Below are 17,345 nucleotides of genomic sequence, written 5' to 3'. Positions count from 1 at the left end.
TTGGTGCATGCATGTGTGTTTGGGGAAGGAATTTCTCAAAATGTGGAATCATTCAATAATGTTATTTTTTCATCCCACTTCTAAAAATACACCTGTTTTAATATAGATCTATAAGGCAAATAAACGCCACTGTTGATATTTTATTTGATATAATTAATAAATGCAATATGTCAAATAATGCTCAAAACTAGATTTACTGGGCATACTAGCACTAACTGCATAGTGCTAAGCAGCATTACACAGAGGTCTCGAACAATGTTAGTAAATTTTGTCACCATGATAGTCTACAGCATGTAAAATGGCAGGGTCCAAGTTTCTTAGGGAACTTACATACTCTACAATACCAATTCCAAGTCTCAATAGAAAACCCTCTTAATGGGAACTCCCTGACAGCAATGAAAAAAAGGTTAATATTTTCTCCCATTGTTCCTTTAGCTAAACGGTGTAGAATACATTGTGAAAAGAAAATCCCAACGATAATGTTACATTTTCAACTTTAAAACTTTCCCATTAAAATGGAAATGGATGGCATAATACCGACTGTTTTTGAAATAATAAAATATATCTTAGCATTTACTCAATTATATCAGCTTTTATAACAATAATAATTCTTGCATTTGACATAGTGCCTTATCACATTGTTGAGACGTCTCAAAGTGCTTCACAGAATATACTGTAACGTGAATTGACTGTATTTTGTGGGCAAAACGTGGCAGCCAATTACGCACAGCAGTGCCCAACAAACAGTCGTGGATTGAGTGACCAAATTTTTTTTATCATGAATGCAGATAACTTCTCCACTACATTATTAATTTTTAACAAAGATGATAAGAAATCCAACCTAGCTTGTGAAAGAGTCCATTAAACTCCATGAAGGACATCAGAAAGGTTAACAACTTTTTCCTCCACAAACATGAGAGAATTTGAACTTTTATGTTGTATGAAGAGGTACAAGATTCACCATGGCCAAATGGTTCATGCGCCTTGTGGCGTTAATTCAATTCTGAAGCTTGAGATTGAAACCTGACGGAAACAAAGAACTAAAACATGAACTTTTCTTCTTTCTAAATAAGTGAAAAGGAGTTTTACAGTCTGAATATAGTGACTCTTTTTTGCAAAAACTAGTCTGTCCATCTAAGAAACAAACCCAACATGCTTCAGTAGGGGGCACCTCTTCTAAAGGTTGTAACTGACTATAATCAGATCAGTACAAATAAAGTTTTTCTAATCTTGTCATTTCCAGGTTTGGGTGATACCCCATGGCCCTCTGGATCGCCAGATCTCACTGCCCCCAATTACTTTTTGTGGGGTTATTTGAAGTCACTAATTTTCAAAATCGGCCACAATCAATAATGGCGCTGAAAGACAATATCAGAGACGCTGTGCAGTTTATTCCAGCCGAAATACTCAGGAAAGTATTGGAAAATATCATTATACATCATCATGAATGTGTAGATGTACAGGGTAGTCATCATTACGATATTATTTTTAGAAGTAGTTTATTAGAACATAACAGCAAATTCTGTACTTTTGTTCTTTTTTAATGCACTGAACACTGTCTTTGAAGAAATAAAGTAATTAGTATTAAAATAAATGATACCATGACTTTTTGGTCACCCCATAGAAATTTGTTAAAATAATGGATATCGCCTTTATTTCACCCACAAAATATAGTCAATTCACCTTACAATATATCCTGTGAAGTGCTTTGAAATGTCTCAAAGATAAGACACTATATCAAATGCAAGGATTCATATTATTATTATATGATAAATTGTACCAGATTATGGATGTTCTACATAAACCTTGGCTTGTTAGATGTGCATTGATAATATTTTGTATAAATTTAGAAAAACATTTCAGGAATATTAAATTAATCTATAGATTTCTGGGTGTAGAATATTCAATCTATTGAATACATGATTCACAAAACAAAATTTCAAGTGCAACATTCATCACTGGCATAACCTTGCACAAAGACTCAAATATTACTGAGCTATTGTAGTTTATCAAGGTTAAATCTTAATCATACAGCAGCTTTGCAAAATAGCTTTAAAAAATAAAGCAACATTTAAAGAAGCTCACAATCCTTAAACATAAATAGCTTAATGACGCACTTGCATATTCTACATTAAACAATTAACAAACTTTAAAGGCATTATGAACAAACACAAAGACTGGAAAATTGTTAATTAGGTTTAAAAGATTTTGCAAGACTGAAAATTTAGACAACATGGCAAATACATACAAATGACTTATTAGGGAAGTAATTACTACATATCAAAATTGGTTAGTTATTCTAATCAGTGTACTGTATGCAGTTCTGTCCCAATTTAAGAGATGAAAAAGAAAATTGGTAATTGAAACTGGCATTTTTCAACTTGTGAAGATTACAACAGCTGCTCAAAGCATCCGTTTTTTCCATATAAAAAANTACAAACATATTCATCATATTAGTACATTCAGTTTTGTCACAGTGTTGGATCTCAAATGACCATCACTCCTCTAATTTGTTTATTCCTGCAGACAGTAACTTACATTTGTTTTGTATCTAGAGATGATATTCCTTTGGCCCTCATCTGATCATCATATTTCTGGATGTTAAGGTATTTTTGAAAGGTATCCTAGAGAAATGAAAGAATATTTTTTTATATGAATCGCAATAATTTTAAATTTAAGTTACAATTTTTCATGTCTTGCACCACAATCTCAATTAACAGAAAACTAACTTGTTCTATATTTGAGGTTCATCAATATTTAAATATGAACAGGAATTGATTGATCTATCTTAGCAATACTTCTAAACTAAATATTTTAAGAAACTAAAGATTACATATGACAAAGCACAGACTGTAAGCTTGAAGCAAAGTTTCAACAAACGGAAACTATAGCTACACATTTTAAAATCATTTACATGTACTTGTAAAGGTCTATTGAACAACTTAGTATACATAGTTGTATATAATTTAGTATACATGGTTGTTTTTGAAAGCCTCAAACACTACAAACAGATACTACACTGAAGAAATGCCACAAAATCTCAATTACAAACTACTGGGTAACATAGTTATACATACACAAGTAACATGTACACACTGCTGTTTCACTGCTGACATAATTACAAACCAAAATAATAATGCCATTCATTTAAGATCAACTTTGAACAGGGGAGATCCCAAAGATAAAGTGCTGTAAAACATCAATTAGATTACTAAACATACATTTCTCCCTGACATCAGATGCCAAATTAGTTTTAAATATGAAGACTTGCAGGTGGCACTAATTGATATACTAATCTGCTGAGCAACGCTAAACAGGGGAGAAGGTAGGTTTGTGCCCAGATTCTCCATAAAACCAATTCCAGATCTCACAGAAACTAGGGATTTGGTCAGGTTTTTAAAAAAAATGTGGTCACTCAATCCATGACTGGTTGTGGGACATTGCTGTGCGCAATTGGATGCCGTGTTTCACCCACAAAATATAGTCAATTCACTTTACAGTATATCCTGTGAAGCGCTTTGACATGTCTTGAAGATGTGATAAGGCACTATATCAAATGCAAGGATTATTTTTATTATATGAAAGACAACTTACTTTTGAAGTCTTGGAAATGATTAAGCAGAAATTTAAATTTCAACATAGAGGGGAAATAGTTGAATATTTGGAATTTCAGAGAAAAGAGGAAAAAGTATGTATATGTATGTGGGAATGAAAAACAGACAGCAAATAGTTAGCACTTAGACTGCTAATAGTTGACTGGTTACTACAGATCTGAAAGGCTGTTGTCTGGAGTTTTAAACAAAAAGGGGGGGGGGGAAGAAGGATAGGAAAGTACAAATTGAAAGATCTTTATAAAGTCACGACTGTGTGCCTGAAACTGACCGCTGTATTATTACAATTAGGTATTGTTTCATCACTGCTAAAAGAATCATTTGACATCACTGAAATATCTTTGAATTCATGTTTTATGAATTGCAAAAGAACAAACATGATACTTTTAAAAAAAGACAGCAATAGGCAAACACTAACAATAATAAAAATGTTTAATTACACATTATTCAACTAATATTTTCCTTCTCTTTATCCCAGCAAGATATCACTTTAAATTTCAAAAAGTTTCAAGATGAAAAGAATACACAGTGGGATACTGCAGGATAAAGGTCATATTTCATATTTCATTCAGTTAATTCAACACATGGGGTGATAGGAGCATTAGAAATAGTTCTAGTTAGCAACTTAAATTAATTGAAAGCAAGAAGGCTCTTTAATGCTTCCAGTTGCAAAATCGTCCTCTTTTCATTAGACTGGGGTGAGTATAGCATTCTGTATGTGCATCACTGTGAAGAGATGAACTTGTGGCTGTCAGATACTAAACTGCACCCCTACTAACTGTATTAGTGCATAAAAGAAATAATGGAGAAATATGTTATTTGGGTGCTCGAGCTAGATGTGCAGTTGTTCGTCAACAACTTGTTTATGGATTGTAAATTATTAGTTAGTAAATTATTGGTTAGCAGATCTAGATGTGAAATGCCTATGGACAGATTTGGCATACTGATGAGCATAGGGTGACAGGCATGTGAAGTTTCATGCAGGTAAAGATGCAGGAGACAGTGTTTTGGATGAGCTGGAGCATGATAAGACCACTGAGGGTCGCATTTGAAAAGTGAATCTGGAGGTGATGAAGGCATGATGCGGAACAGAGGAAGATGGCTTCAGTCTCATCTATACTGAAGAAAATTGAGTCTGATCCAGAACTTGATAACCGTCAGTCAGGCAGTCAGAACATCAGTGGATCTGGAATCAAGGGAAGACATGGAGACAACCTCATGTTTGTGGATATCACTGTCACAAGGAGTAGCATGTAGGTGACCAAGAGAGGACTTGAGATGGAGCTCTGAGCTATATCATGGGTGACCACGAGGGGAATAACTCATGAGCTTTTTATGTGGAATTTTTTGCTTTGTCTGGAATGGAGTGCATATCTTCCCCCCAGTATTAGGAAAATATTAGGTCCAGGTTTGCAGGAGCCACAACTTGGGGATCCCAGAGTGTGCATTGGAAGTACTGCTGGAGTTTACCTAATGCCACTCGGCTTGCAATTGCAATCAGCAAACTTCCTGACAACCTAATTCATTGGTGTTAGGATTGCATGTTTAACAGGAACCAAGTAGGAATAATCCCTGGCTCCAGTCATTGGTCTGCATCTCCAAGTCTCGTTTACGAGCCAGTCATCTGGTTAGTCAATCATCAATAGTACTGCGGAGGATTACAGACCTGCCTTGCTCAGGAATCTAGTACCGAGACTGTGAAAGAGGTTGACTCAATTTCAATATTCCATTGCCACACATGTCATCTAGGAGGTAGCTCAGCCACAAAGAGACACTGCTTAAGTCACTATTGTACAATGCTAAAGGTGGAGGGGGGGGCAGCAAGTATACTAAAGGAGAGGATGGAAGTGGATATATATATTATATTATTAATTGTACCAGTTGCAGCTTCGCTTGCAACCAAAGGATCCAATATGGAATGTAAATTGACACACAGACATTTCGTCTTTATCTATCCTCAGTAGGAGGACTCCTTTAATATATTTTCTCAGTCCCTCTCTCTGTTTCCCTCAGTCTTTCTCTCTCAATCTCCCTCTTTCTCTGTCTGTCTGTCAATATCTCTCTGTCTCACTTCATAATATATTTTCTTTCAGTCTCTCTCTCTCTCTCTGGCTTTCTCCATCTATCCCATAAGGGAGGATTCCAGCTCCCATGACAACCAGAAAAAAGTGCCATGCATTTGTTGCAGAACATGGATGCATCTCTCTGAATAATGTGTGCTTTCCTCTGTCGCTATGCAGTTGCAGAATACGGTGCATACCTCATATTTTTGGGGTTTAATTGAAGTATTTTTTAATATAGCTCATCAACGATAGGAGATACCCCGTAAAAAATATGCCCATGACACTGCTGGATGCAAGACCTTTCCGATGAGGTACAAAATATGTCTCTACGTCAATCGATTATAACCAGATTGTCAGATACACGGACACATAGACAGACAGAGTTGTTTTATTAGTATATATATATATATATATATATATCTATATATAGATAGAAGAGTAGAATTTGTTTAAAACCGAATCATTGGTGAGTTAGATTAGAGTGGTTCAACCTTTCGGCTGTCGAGGGCCGAATTCCCTATTAAAAGTCCACAGGCTGCATAACCAGTATTTTGTGTTTCCCTTCCAGAAACATAACAACATTGACACAGCAACTTTTTGATGTTGGGAGGACATTTTAAAGCGCGTGACACTGTTGGCTGGGCACCTAAGTTGGCGCCAAGAGAGGTGAGATGGGGAGGCGGAAAGATAACCGTAAGCATGGTCAAAAAGTTAGGTCGAGACATGGCTTGAAAGAGGGGAGGGAGTGAGTCGGAGGGACTCAGGGAATAGAACTCCAGAGAGAGGGAGCAAAATGACGTTGGTGGTGGGATATTAAGCAAATTAGCCTGTAGGCTGTCAGTTGGACCCCACTGAGTTAGATGATTTTGATATAAAATGTAGCCTTTTTTTAACCTTACAATTGAAGGCCACAGCATGCAAGCTATAAACTGCAATTGTGTGAAGAAAATATTCATTAGCACATGCTCAGATTTTGAAAGGGCATGTCAGACAGGCTACAGAGGAGGAATATTACTCTTTTTCAGTTAGCAAAATGTGACTCCAATTGGAAAACTTTACCCTTCAGTGGTCCATTTTGAAAACCTTATGAATTTGGACTTCTAATTGAAGGCATGTCAGATTGCCACTTGCAATTGAAACACCGGGGCTGCATACTTCTATTAATTAGGCTGCATGCCAAGTCAATCTTCTTTTGATACCATTCTCTCCATCTCGCTAGTATCCTAGAAAAGGAAATTAAATCAAAGCATACATACTTGCACTAGTTCTATGATATATCATTCAGTTATCAATGCACTTCATTAAAAATATCAGCCCCTCCAAAGATACTTGGAATTCTTCAGTGAATTTGTAGGCATTCTGAAATGCTGTTTCCCACCTAATGAAATGTTTGAACAAAATAACCATTTTTGCCATTTGTCTTTAAATGCAATCTAAAACCCACTAAGAGGAGTGCCTCATTTGCATGTTTCAATCAGTACTCTCTTTCCCAACTAGTAAGTCACATGCCAACTGCAAAAGTAAGGGTTTGCACATTTCGGAACTCTTTCTGAAACTGCAATTGAGAAACCATTTCTGAAACGATGACCAATTTATAGTTGTTGAAAACAGTAGCCTATCCTTATGTAATCTAACTATTCAATGAACTTTGGACTACAACAATTAAGCAGAAATAATTTATTGATCCCCATTTTATACTATGAATAATTCTGGGAGAGAGCCTTTGAAGAAACAGAAACTGTGCACTAAACCTTTAAGGTTCAATCTAATTCTGGCATGCTCAGTTTTTGAGTCTGTTCTGCAAATACTTCTTTTTTAAAAAAACTGCTAATCCAAAATATACAGAAGGCAATGGAAACAACTAATTGAAGATACAATTTGAAAGTTTAAATGATGATTGAATGGAAAGTTAAACGGCATAATTTTCCAGGCAGGCAGTGTTCTGCCCATCCATGTGAAGAGCTGACAATGCCACATTTCATCTTATATCATCCTTCCCGACAGCTAAAATGTGGTGTTGCATCCTCTTCAGAGAAAATTTGTGTCTGCACTATGAAGCGTTGTACATTATTTCTTGCCACTGCAGGGGGTTCAAGTCCATATGGAACCTTCACAAATATTACCACAGATCAAACAGGCAGCGTTTCAAGGCAGATTTGACATACCTATTTAAATGAACAGCAGGGGGCCTTGAGCTGCCTCAGGCTGTAGAGGAATAAAACTCTGCGGAAAAGCCTTCGCTGCAGTCCCATTACTCAGCAAAGGCACTCTCTGCATTTATCATTCATTTCATTTCAGCTAGGGCTCATTTGCCCAAGGTCGATGAAGAGTGAAAGGGTTTCAAGAAATTAATGCGCCTGACAGGCAGAGATTTGGTCTTGTAGCTTTCCTCAGAAACTACAGAGGACCCAAAGTGAATTCCTACTGTGCCTAAAGGTTCAAAATCTGTGTGTTTAATCCATTCTTCACAGAGCATTCTGCACGATTTTTGAATGTTAATGTATTAAATAGGGTTTGACAATCTTCACCGAACAACATTACTGCACATAAGTTAATGAACTTAAATTTTATTTATGTTGAGACTAAAGATCTAAAATACAGTACATAGTCCTCAGCTGATATCAGAAATTCAAATTAATCTAGGGTTGAGTTGGCTAAAGGTTGCAAAGTAAAGTTTGTTTTAGTTTAGTAGCTTGTAACGTAAGTGTTCTTCACAAAACAACCCATTCATCTGTTGAGAGGAATATAAATCTCCCCCATCTTTATTTGATCTTTAAGCGCTTTGAAATGGTTTTGCCTTTAAAACTACAAACTACTTTTTTNAAAAATATAGTGACATTACAATTTTTTTTAAGTTCAAGCTGACAAATTTCAGGAAAAATAATCTAGAGTATTGCTAAAATCATTCTCGATTTATAGTACTCTTGAAATATTTTAGCTGTAACTATTTCGGTGCAGAAATGTTATCACAAAGAATAAAAGCATAATAAATTATTTTAGGTTAGCCAGTGGTTTGCTTATACAATGCACATGGATCAAGACGTGTTTAAAAGCATCAATATGCAACCCCACCCTAAAATTAAGCAGTCCTGGTTAACCTGTCAACATCTTGAATTGACAAAGGGTTTGGCAAAGTACACTATAGACCAATTAATCCAGCCCTTTGAATAATATTTGAATTAGATAGTGCAGCATTATATTCCAACATAAATCTTGTATGCCCATGAACATTGAGGAATTCCCAATTGCTAGCATTTTCTTCAGGATTACCATTCCCCCTCCAAATTATTCAATTACTTTGATATCCATTTATGTTCAGGGGCCTATTCAAAAGAAACTCAAGCAACAACAACAACTTGCATTTATATAGCGCCCCTCATACACGTGTATTGATTTTCTCCCAAGCAGAATAAAATTATTTCAATATTCAATAGTTTAGGCATCGAGGAGGCAACTCAAGATGTGTTTATTACTATTCGGGTCACATAATGGAGTGGAGTCCTGTAGCTCAGTAGTTAGAGCACTCGCTTTGCAAGCAAGAGACCCGAGTTCAATTCCAGTCAGGGCGAAACCTTGGGCAAGTTTCCTTACTCCACAGAGCCTAATAATAATCCCTCCAAAACCAAAAACAATAATAAATTGGTCATTTTCAATCTACGACTGTTTGTGGGACATTGCTGTGCGCAATTGGCTGCTGCGTTCGCCCACAAACATACAGTCAATTCACTTTACAGTGTGTTCTGTGAAACGCTTTGGGACGTCCTCCCGATGTGAAAAGCGCTATATCAAATGCAAGGATTATTATTATAATTAAGACTCTTCATAATGAATGAGGATTGGATTTTTAGGTGTAGTTTCATTAATTAACAGCTTGTATTGGAACACTTAGTTTTTAGAGGCTTTCATAGAAAACGATGATAGTTAATACTTCAAAGTATTTTACGAAGTAGATTATAATACCAGGTAAATAATAATTCTTGCATTTGATATAGCGCCTTATCATGTCTGTGAGACATCTCAAAGCGCTTCACAGAATATACTGTAAAGTGAATTGACTGCATATTTTGTGGGAGAAACCAGCAGCCAATTGCGCACAGTAGTGTCCTACACATGATCGTGGATGCAAATGACCAATTTATGATTATTATTTTTTTTAAAGTGATTATTACCCCCGGAAAAGCAATCTACCAATCGACTAACAACCTTGTTCCTAGTTTCTGCTAGGTAAACAGAGGCCTGTAGAGTAAGAAAACTTACCCAACATTTCGCCCTGCCGTAAATCGAACCCACGTTTCTTGCTTGCAAGGTGAGTGGTCTAAACGCTGAGCTACAGGACTTCACATTGTTTATATTATTATTATTATTGTATTGTTGATGCAAAACTAAATTTTATTTTGTTGTTACTTATTACTGAACACATTAATTTAATTAAATTCATCCCTTTACAAAATATTCTACAGTATTATCCTTAAAATGAAAGCAGCGAGGGACAAAGGTGAAAGTACACACATAAGCCAATAAAAAGTTAAGGGCTACATATAATACCAGCTTTTACCAACATCTTGCAAAAGTATTAGTATTTAATGCTTCCTGTGTTTGATGATCTGCACTGTCACAAGGAACACTGAATTAAAAATTAGAATAGACATCCAATACAGAATGGACAGACAGTCCATCCTGTATTGTATCCAAAATGGACAAACATTTGGACATAATGAGTACACATATACAATGCACTCTGTTTAAACCAAGTGCAGAGAGTTTTGAGTGATTTTAATTAAGTAACAACCCAAACAATGAAAATAATTTTCTAACTATAATACATTTTCATTGATTAATTATAGAATTAAAGGCACCTGATTCCCTCTGTACACACGGTTTACGCGTGGCAAATAATACATATGGTTTACACAACTTTCATAACAGACACTTGTATGTAGATTATATACAAAGTAGCTACCTAGAAATCAGGTTAAGAAGATCCAAGCTAAATCATAACCCTCAAGAACATAGTTCTGATCATCATTTGAACCATAGAATAGCATTATACCCTAGGCACAAGATGTGTAGGTAGGTGTCTACATATAGCACCGATGTATTTACATTTAAGTAAAACAAACATTGTGGGCATGCAGAAATCGGATACAGAAGCAAATAGGAATAAATTGGCAGCAGCCTGAGTGCCACAGTGGAAGGTTTGACTGGGATTAGGATTTCTTATTTTTTTATATATTAAAGCACAAGGAAATTATTTTAAACGAGAATCAAGCACCCAGTGAATTATAAAGTGGTAATCCAATTACGGAGTCTGCCCACATACTTGAAGTTTACATTGCTGTTTGCAATTCATAGTGGGATTTATGCTTTTAAAAATGTAAATGAGTCTTCTAGCTGTGTTTCTGTTTGAAGACTAAAGCAGTGTCGCATAATATAGGACAGAGAAAAAAAACAGACATTGAGTGCAAGTCCAGGATGATACCTGGATGCAAATGGCCTAATATTGGAATTATCCACTTAGAGAAAGATGTTTCATGGGGAGGGGATAAGACAAATAGAGAAACCCATCAGCAATTGCCTGAGAGAATACATACACATTCTGATAAGCTATTTTACTCTTTGCCAAACACAAAAATGCATATGTACAATCTCTTTCAAGGCAAGGTAATTGTGTAGTGGCGTGCATAGATTAAACCTACTTCAAACTGCACATTAACTTCACAAAGTACCAGGAAATCCAGGGGAAGTAGACGAAATAAATAAGACAAATTTGAAGTAAAATAGTATTTCCTTCATCCACCAAGTTAAAAAGAGTCTAAAAATAGTGCAATGGAAAATTGACACATGCAAATATTTAAAAAATCTGAAAATACATATAGGTATTAACATATTGTTGAAACCAAGTTTGTTTTAAAAAAACAACCATGTTTGAACTATGCAGCAACTCACACACCTTCCAGTTCAGGACAGTTTAACAAGGCTGGGAAGGGGACTGCTGTTTCATATTCAACCTGCACAATTTAACTGAACCCAGTGACTCAGAAAGACGGTACGCCAGATATGTCAGCTTGCTGAATGGTTACCATTTGATGGATTAGTTAATTGGATAACTGTCTAACCCGGGAGTTCCACTATAGAAATTGGGACATGAATAATTTCAGTTTTGTGCCAACATCTGAAAAGCAACAAAACCACTACTGTTTCTGTTCTCAATGTTCAAATTCCTCACCCATCAAATTACTCTACAAGCACAGAACTACAGGACACAATGACACATTCTGGTGCCCACATCAATGGAACTTGCTGAAGAGGTACCAACAGACTAATGTTTCATACTTGCATTATATTCCAGGAAAAATAAATAGCATTAAACTTTTCTTTGCTATATCTGGCAATTGTAACTTGTTTGAATTTGCATTTTTGTAAAATTTAACCTCTAAAATTATTGAACAAAAAGTAGTTTAAAAAAGTATGATTTTCCTCTCCCTTAATATTTACCATTTTGAAGGAGACAATGCTAAAGAAATTAACTCAGACTGCTGACAGGTTTACAATCTCCTGAGTGTGTTTTCTTTTGAGAGCGCTCATCTTGTACAAAATGATGCTGAAATAAACGGTAGATATCCAGAAATAGTTACCTCTTTAGCAGGAGTAATTTATAAACTTGAAATAACTAAAACATGTAAAATACACAATTTATATTACAAATATATTGAAAGTTTCCATTTGCTGGCTTGCCCATTTATACACCTTTTCTTATGATGGCTTTAGTTTTTCTACCTACATTTCACAGCTGGAATGGGTTTTCTTTGACTGAAAAAATCTTGCACGAGTTTTCAATGGCCTGATAAATGTTAATTTGACATGGTTGCATTGAATATTGTTGATTGTTTTGTTGATCGTTTTTAGCTATCAAAAAGCAAAAAGAGCCTGACAATTGAGTAGATTCATTATTGACCCCAGAGCCTGTCAGCACAAGACAAATACATTCATTAACCCTCTAAATGCTTCTGACATAATTCACGTTTTACAAAGTCCATTTTGAAAACGACCACTCTTAAGTTTGATTGTTATAAGAGCAAAACTGGAAGGCCTGATTTTGATGAGAAAGGGATCCAAAGAATTCTATGACACAGTAGGAAGCTATTTGACCTATTATATTAGTATTTGCTCCTCCGATCTACCCAATTCCATGCTCTTCCCCGTACCCACCAATTACCTTCCTCTGCATGAATTTGTCCAATTCCCTTTTAAATGTCCAAACTCCTGGCAGTTCATTCCATATTCTGATAACCCTCAGAAAAATATCTTCCTAAATTCCTCAATCTTATTCCAAATTCATGCTCTCATAACACCTAGCGGGAGAAATAGTTTGTTTTTTCCTCCAAAACCTTTTCGTTATCTTCAACACCTCTATATTACCCCTCAACCTTCTTTCCCCAAATGAGCAAATGTTCTAAACTCTTCAACCTCGCTTCAGAGCTAGAAGAGCAAAATGAACAGTACAAGCATTGAAACATTTGCCCATGTTTATAGTTTGATTTCCATTTGTAAGGTTGACTATAACACATCACTTTAGTCATTCAATAGCCTGACTGATGGACACAAAACTAGGTGGTTGTAGATTCAAAAGTTCACTTGCAATGATCGCAAAGAAATATAAACTGTAAAACATATCGCAACAGCTATCATTGTAAAATACTGCAAGTCATTTTCTATGCATCGTAATTGCTGCTTTATATACTTACATGCATCAGTGAGTAAAAGGATTGCTTTCCAGTGTAGAAAAGGAAATGGAAAGGACGGCCATCTTCACCCCACTGAACAGCTATGAAAATATGAAAAAAAGTTTGTTTATCTGACTGCTACATTGCTAGAACTTTAAAATAGCTTTTATGAGCAACTGGTCTCTGTTGCCCATAATTTATCCACCCTCATTTTCCAAAAAGAAAGGAACAGGCGTTTCAATCTTTAATTGAACAAACAGATAGGAGGAATGTTAACATTGTAGGAGTTGAGGCATATTAGTCAAAACACGAAAGTGCTGCAGTTAAAATCCCAAGTCAAACATACTGATCCAGTATAATAGTGTTAACACATCATGTACACACTATTTCTGCCACTAGATGTTCCTAGAGCACTGCATCATTAGTGCACTATAGTATTTTGATTGAAGAAAAAACTTTACAATATTTTGTAGATTCCTTAAACGCAGCAGATCATGGGTTTATGGAGCTTTAAGTGACTAAATAATTGAGCTGAGTATATTCCAACATAATTTTTATAGAGTATTCTTTGCTTATGGATACTCCGTCAAATCATTACCTCCAGAACTCAGAGGGCCAGTCTGTTACTCATCTCACAACCAAACAGTCAATGGGTTTTTAAATCCAGCTGAGAAAGAAGAGTATCTTCTCTAAAAGCAAATTAAGTTTCCAATCACTAAATAAACAAGTTTCAAAATTTTCAGTTATTAAAAAAATCTAATAGTTAAAATTATTCCTAATTTATTTTCAACACACAAATTTGCAGAAGAGTATCCAGGAAATATTTTAAAAATTGTAAACTAAAACGGGGAACACTATGGATAGGACATTTTGCTAAACAAAAAGGCTGTTTAAATATAATCGTGTCTGTCTTTATGTCTTTAATCAACAGTAGTCCTGGTAATGGCCACACTTAAAAAACGGTGCTTTTAAGTACATAAATATATGGGGGCAGAGAAGAAGGAAGATCATTTTTGCAAAAAAAATCACAGCTGTGACTAATATGACTTACACTGGGTCCCTTTTCAGTATTTATCTGGGGTAATATGCAACCTATTGCTCCACTGTCAAGGATGCAGTAGCACACAGCTGTTGTAAGCGCAGAGAAGGAGATTAGCTTGTACATATGCAGTGATCCAGTTAGGTTTTGGATATACTCCCATGGCTTTAGGAAATAGCATTACAGAGTGACAACAACTAAGGAAATAGATCAGGGCAGGAATTCTCAAAAGAATGGAAAAAAGGAAAAAGTACTTTTGTACATTTTAATGTTGGTACTTGGCATTCGACACAATGGTTGGCGTGGTAACGGTTATTAAACTCTGGTTCCACTTGTGATCCTGTTACACATCACTTGCCATTAACAAAATTACTGCATACTGGTTTAAAAATAACAGGCATATATTTCCTATTAATTTTAAAAGATTGAAGCAAGATAAATTCAACAATTTCAAAGGAATAGCCTTCACATGCTTCATGTGTAAATACAAAGAGATCGTGTTCACTCTTCACATATACTGTCATGCTTCTCATGTGTACTACTCACTACTACTAAGCCTGTGGGGAAGTACCAAGTCTCCTCACAGCTATTAGCTGAGACCAGATATTTAGCAGAATGTAGGAAATACAATGTATTTGTGACAACCCTTGACAAACCTTCAAGCTTTCCCACCTTTTTTTCTTTTTTTAATAATACTAAAAGTAAAATTTCTTCCAGTAACTAAATGAGTGGTCAGGATTCAACCTTTCTCCTAGAATTCAAAAAGTACTTTGCAAAATCATCACCACTGATCACAGAGAAGAATCTAGAATGTGATCTAGGATTTTTTAAATATAAGTTACAGTTATAGAACAATTAATGGTTTCAGGTTTTCATTTTCGCCAAATTTGGCAACGGATATCAATGGCAGAGAAAAGAACATTTTGCAATGTCAGCATTAAGTACCCCCAAGTTGGTATACCATGACAACAGGTAAAGTTAAAGCTCCTGTTACTCCACCTCGAAAATATATTTCAACTTCAAAAGCACTCTCTATTGCAATGGTATTAATGTTCCCATTTCCAAAACCAACCATGACTGAAGTTTCTCAGAACGAGACGGCCACTTGACACTGAATTGTAAACAGTTCTGTGATGTGCACCACAGGACACTTAAAGCTAGGGAAATAGAATTTGACTCAAGCCCAGGTCCTAGAATTTAAAAGACAATTTTCTTTGCCATGCATTTTTTAAAAAAAAATGCTATGAAAACCATCCAAGTTTCCCTTGTAAAGAAATACTAAAAAGCAAAAGTAGCAGATGGAGATTTTTCCACTTTTATCTCAGTGTAATCAGAATACAACATTTCATTAACAGGTGAATGAGCATTAATTGAACCATACAAATGACAGATGGTTACTTGATCTACTTTCTTTCCCTCATTCGCATTTCAACATCCACGAGCAACAATACAAATTCAAAGATCACAGTACGATACTAGCAGGAGCTTTCCCTATGAAAGAACGTGAGGAATTAGTCTGGAAGAGATTCTGCACAGTGATACAATGTGCGGTTTACTGCAGGTAGCTGATGGTTAAACCTTTAACCTTTTATATAGTATTATCAAAAAGATAATTCCTTCCAACTCATCTTCACCACTGAAGGGGTTATCGCCGAAGACAACCTAATGATTACAACAGTAACAATAGTGCTCTTGTATCCAGTTTATTTGCTCCAGTTAAACAAAGCAGAATGTAATATGGTTAACAGCAATACATTACATCAACCAGAGCTGAGATTGAAATAGTTAGCCAGAAGTTCGCACAACTACATCCAGCAGGTCACTCACTCATTGTGATCCCATTATAACACACCCCGATTCAGCGACCCGCACTATTCTGGAAACACAATACATTTCCTGTGCGTAACACGAAGGTTCAGAAAGTGCCAGTGACATCGCTTCCTGTACACTACACGTGTGTTGTGCACAAGAAGCTCCATTGACGCTATTTTTTGTGTCCTGAGCATGCAAGAAGCACCGCTGTTGTTGTTTCACAAAGAAAATGATGTCAGCAACAACCTGATAACCTCAGAAGTGCTAGTCAATGGCGATTTAATAACTGGGTCTGTGTTTATGGTGACAAATCACTGCATTATAATGGGGTTGCCTTGTATTATTCTGCTTCCTAATCATAGAGGGATTAAATTTACAGGAAGAACTTCCCAGCATCTGGTACAGTGACAGAAATTAGTGAGGACCTAATACTGAAGGTGCCCACCTAGCTTCTTGCAAGCTAGCAAGAGGGAATTAGGGTCAGTTTAGTACTTTGACCCACACTATCTCGGAACTGAGTTCAGGCATCCAACCTCATTCGATGCAAGGCTATATTGTAGGCTCAGTAATCTGTGACCATTGATTGTAAAGAAAGGTTAAGTATATCCTACTCTATTTATCTCATCATTGTTAATGGCACCTTTAACGCCTTTCAAAAAAGCGTTTTGAGAAGTGTCAATGCGATAAGGTGCTCCAAAAATGCAAGTTCTTCCCTTTTTTCAGTTATCTGGATTTTAAGCATTAATTTTTTTGTTAGAAGTACCTTGGAAGCTGACATTTTATACTACCTCCTATTGATCATTGTGAATTGGGACTACGGATTCCATTCATGTCACATCAGGGGCAGCACGCACAAAACGTCAGTTCCCAGGCTGCCTTTGACCAGTTTTTCTATAGCATAAACACAGCAATAAAGAGTAACAAAGAAATGATAAATGTAGAGGTATCTTCCTTTTCCAACATCTAGCATTAGAAGGATAATTCAGTGGAAGAAATGTAGTGATTTTGTGGAGAAGTGGCATATGAACGAATTGTAATAAGCAGACTATGTGGAGTGGAACACATCAGTGAGCAGATGGCAATTGGGACTGTAATT

At 35.9% G+C, this 17,345-nt stretch overlaps 1 protein-coding gene across 1 annotated transcript in view; it reads right to left on the bottom strand.

The window, feature by feature from the left end:
• mrps9 (mitochondrial ribosomal protein S9) overlaps positions 1–17,345 on the bottom strand; it is a 47,586-nt gene that overhangs the window by 12,122 nt on the left and 18,119 nt on the right. Inside the window, exons 5-6 of the mRNA XM_007885143.2 lie at positions 13,420–13,499; positions 2,539–2,624 (exon numbers count right to left, since the gene is read on the bottom strand). Coding sequence (XP_007883334.1) covers positions 2,539–2,624; positions 13,420–13,499 — 166 coding nt within the window. The remainder of the gene's footprint in view (positions 1–2,538; positions 2,625–13,419; positions 13,500–17,345) is intronic.

The sequence above is a fragment of the Callorhinchus milii genome, unplaced genomic scaffold, assembly GCF_018977255.1.
Source record: "Callorhinchus milii isolate IMCB2004 unplaced genomic scaffold, IMCB_Cmil_1.0 Scaffold4, whole genome shotgun sequence".
NCBI lineage: Eukaryota > Metazoa > Chordata > Chondrichthyes > Chimaeriformes > Callorhinchidae > Callorhinchus > Callorhinchus milii.
Note: the sequence above shows the minus strand (reverse complement) of the source record. Positions and strands in the feature narration are given on the sequence as shown.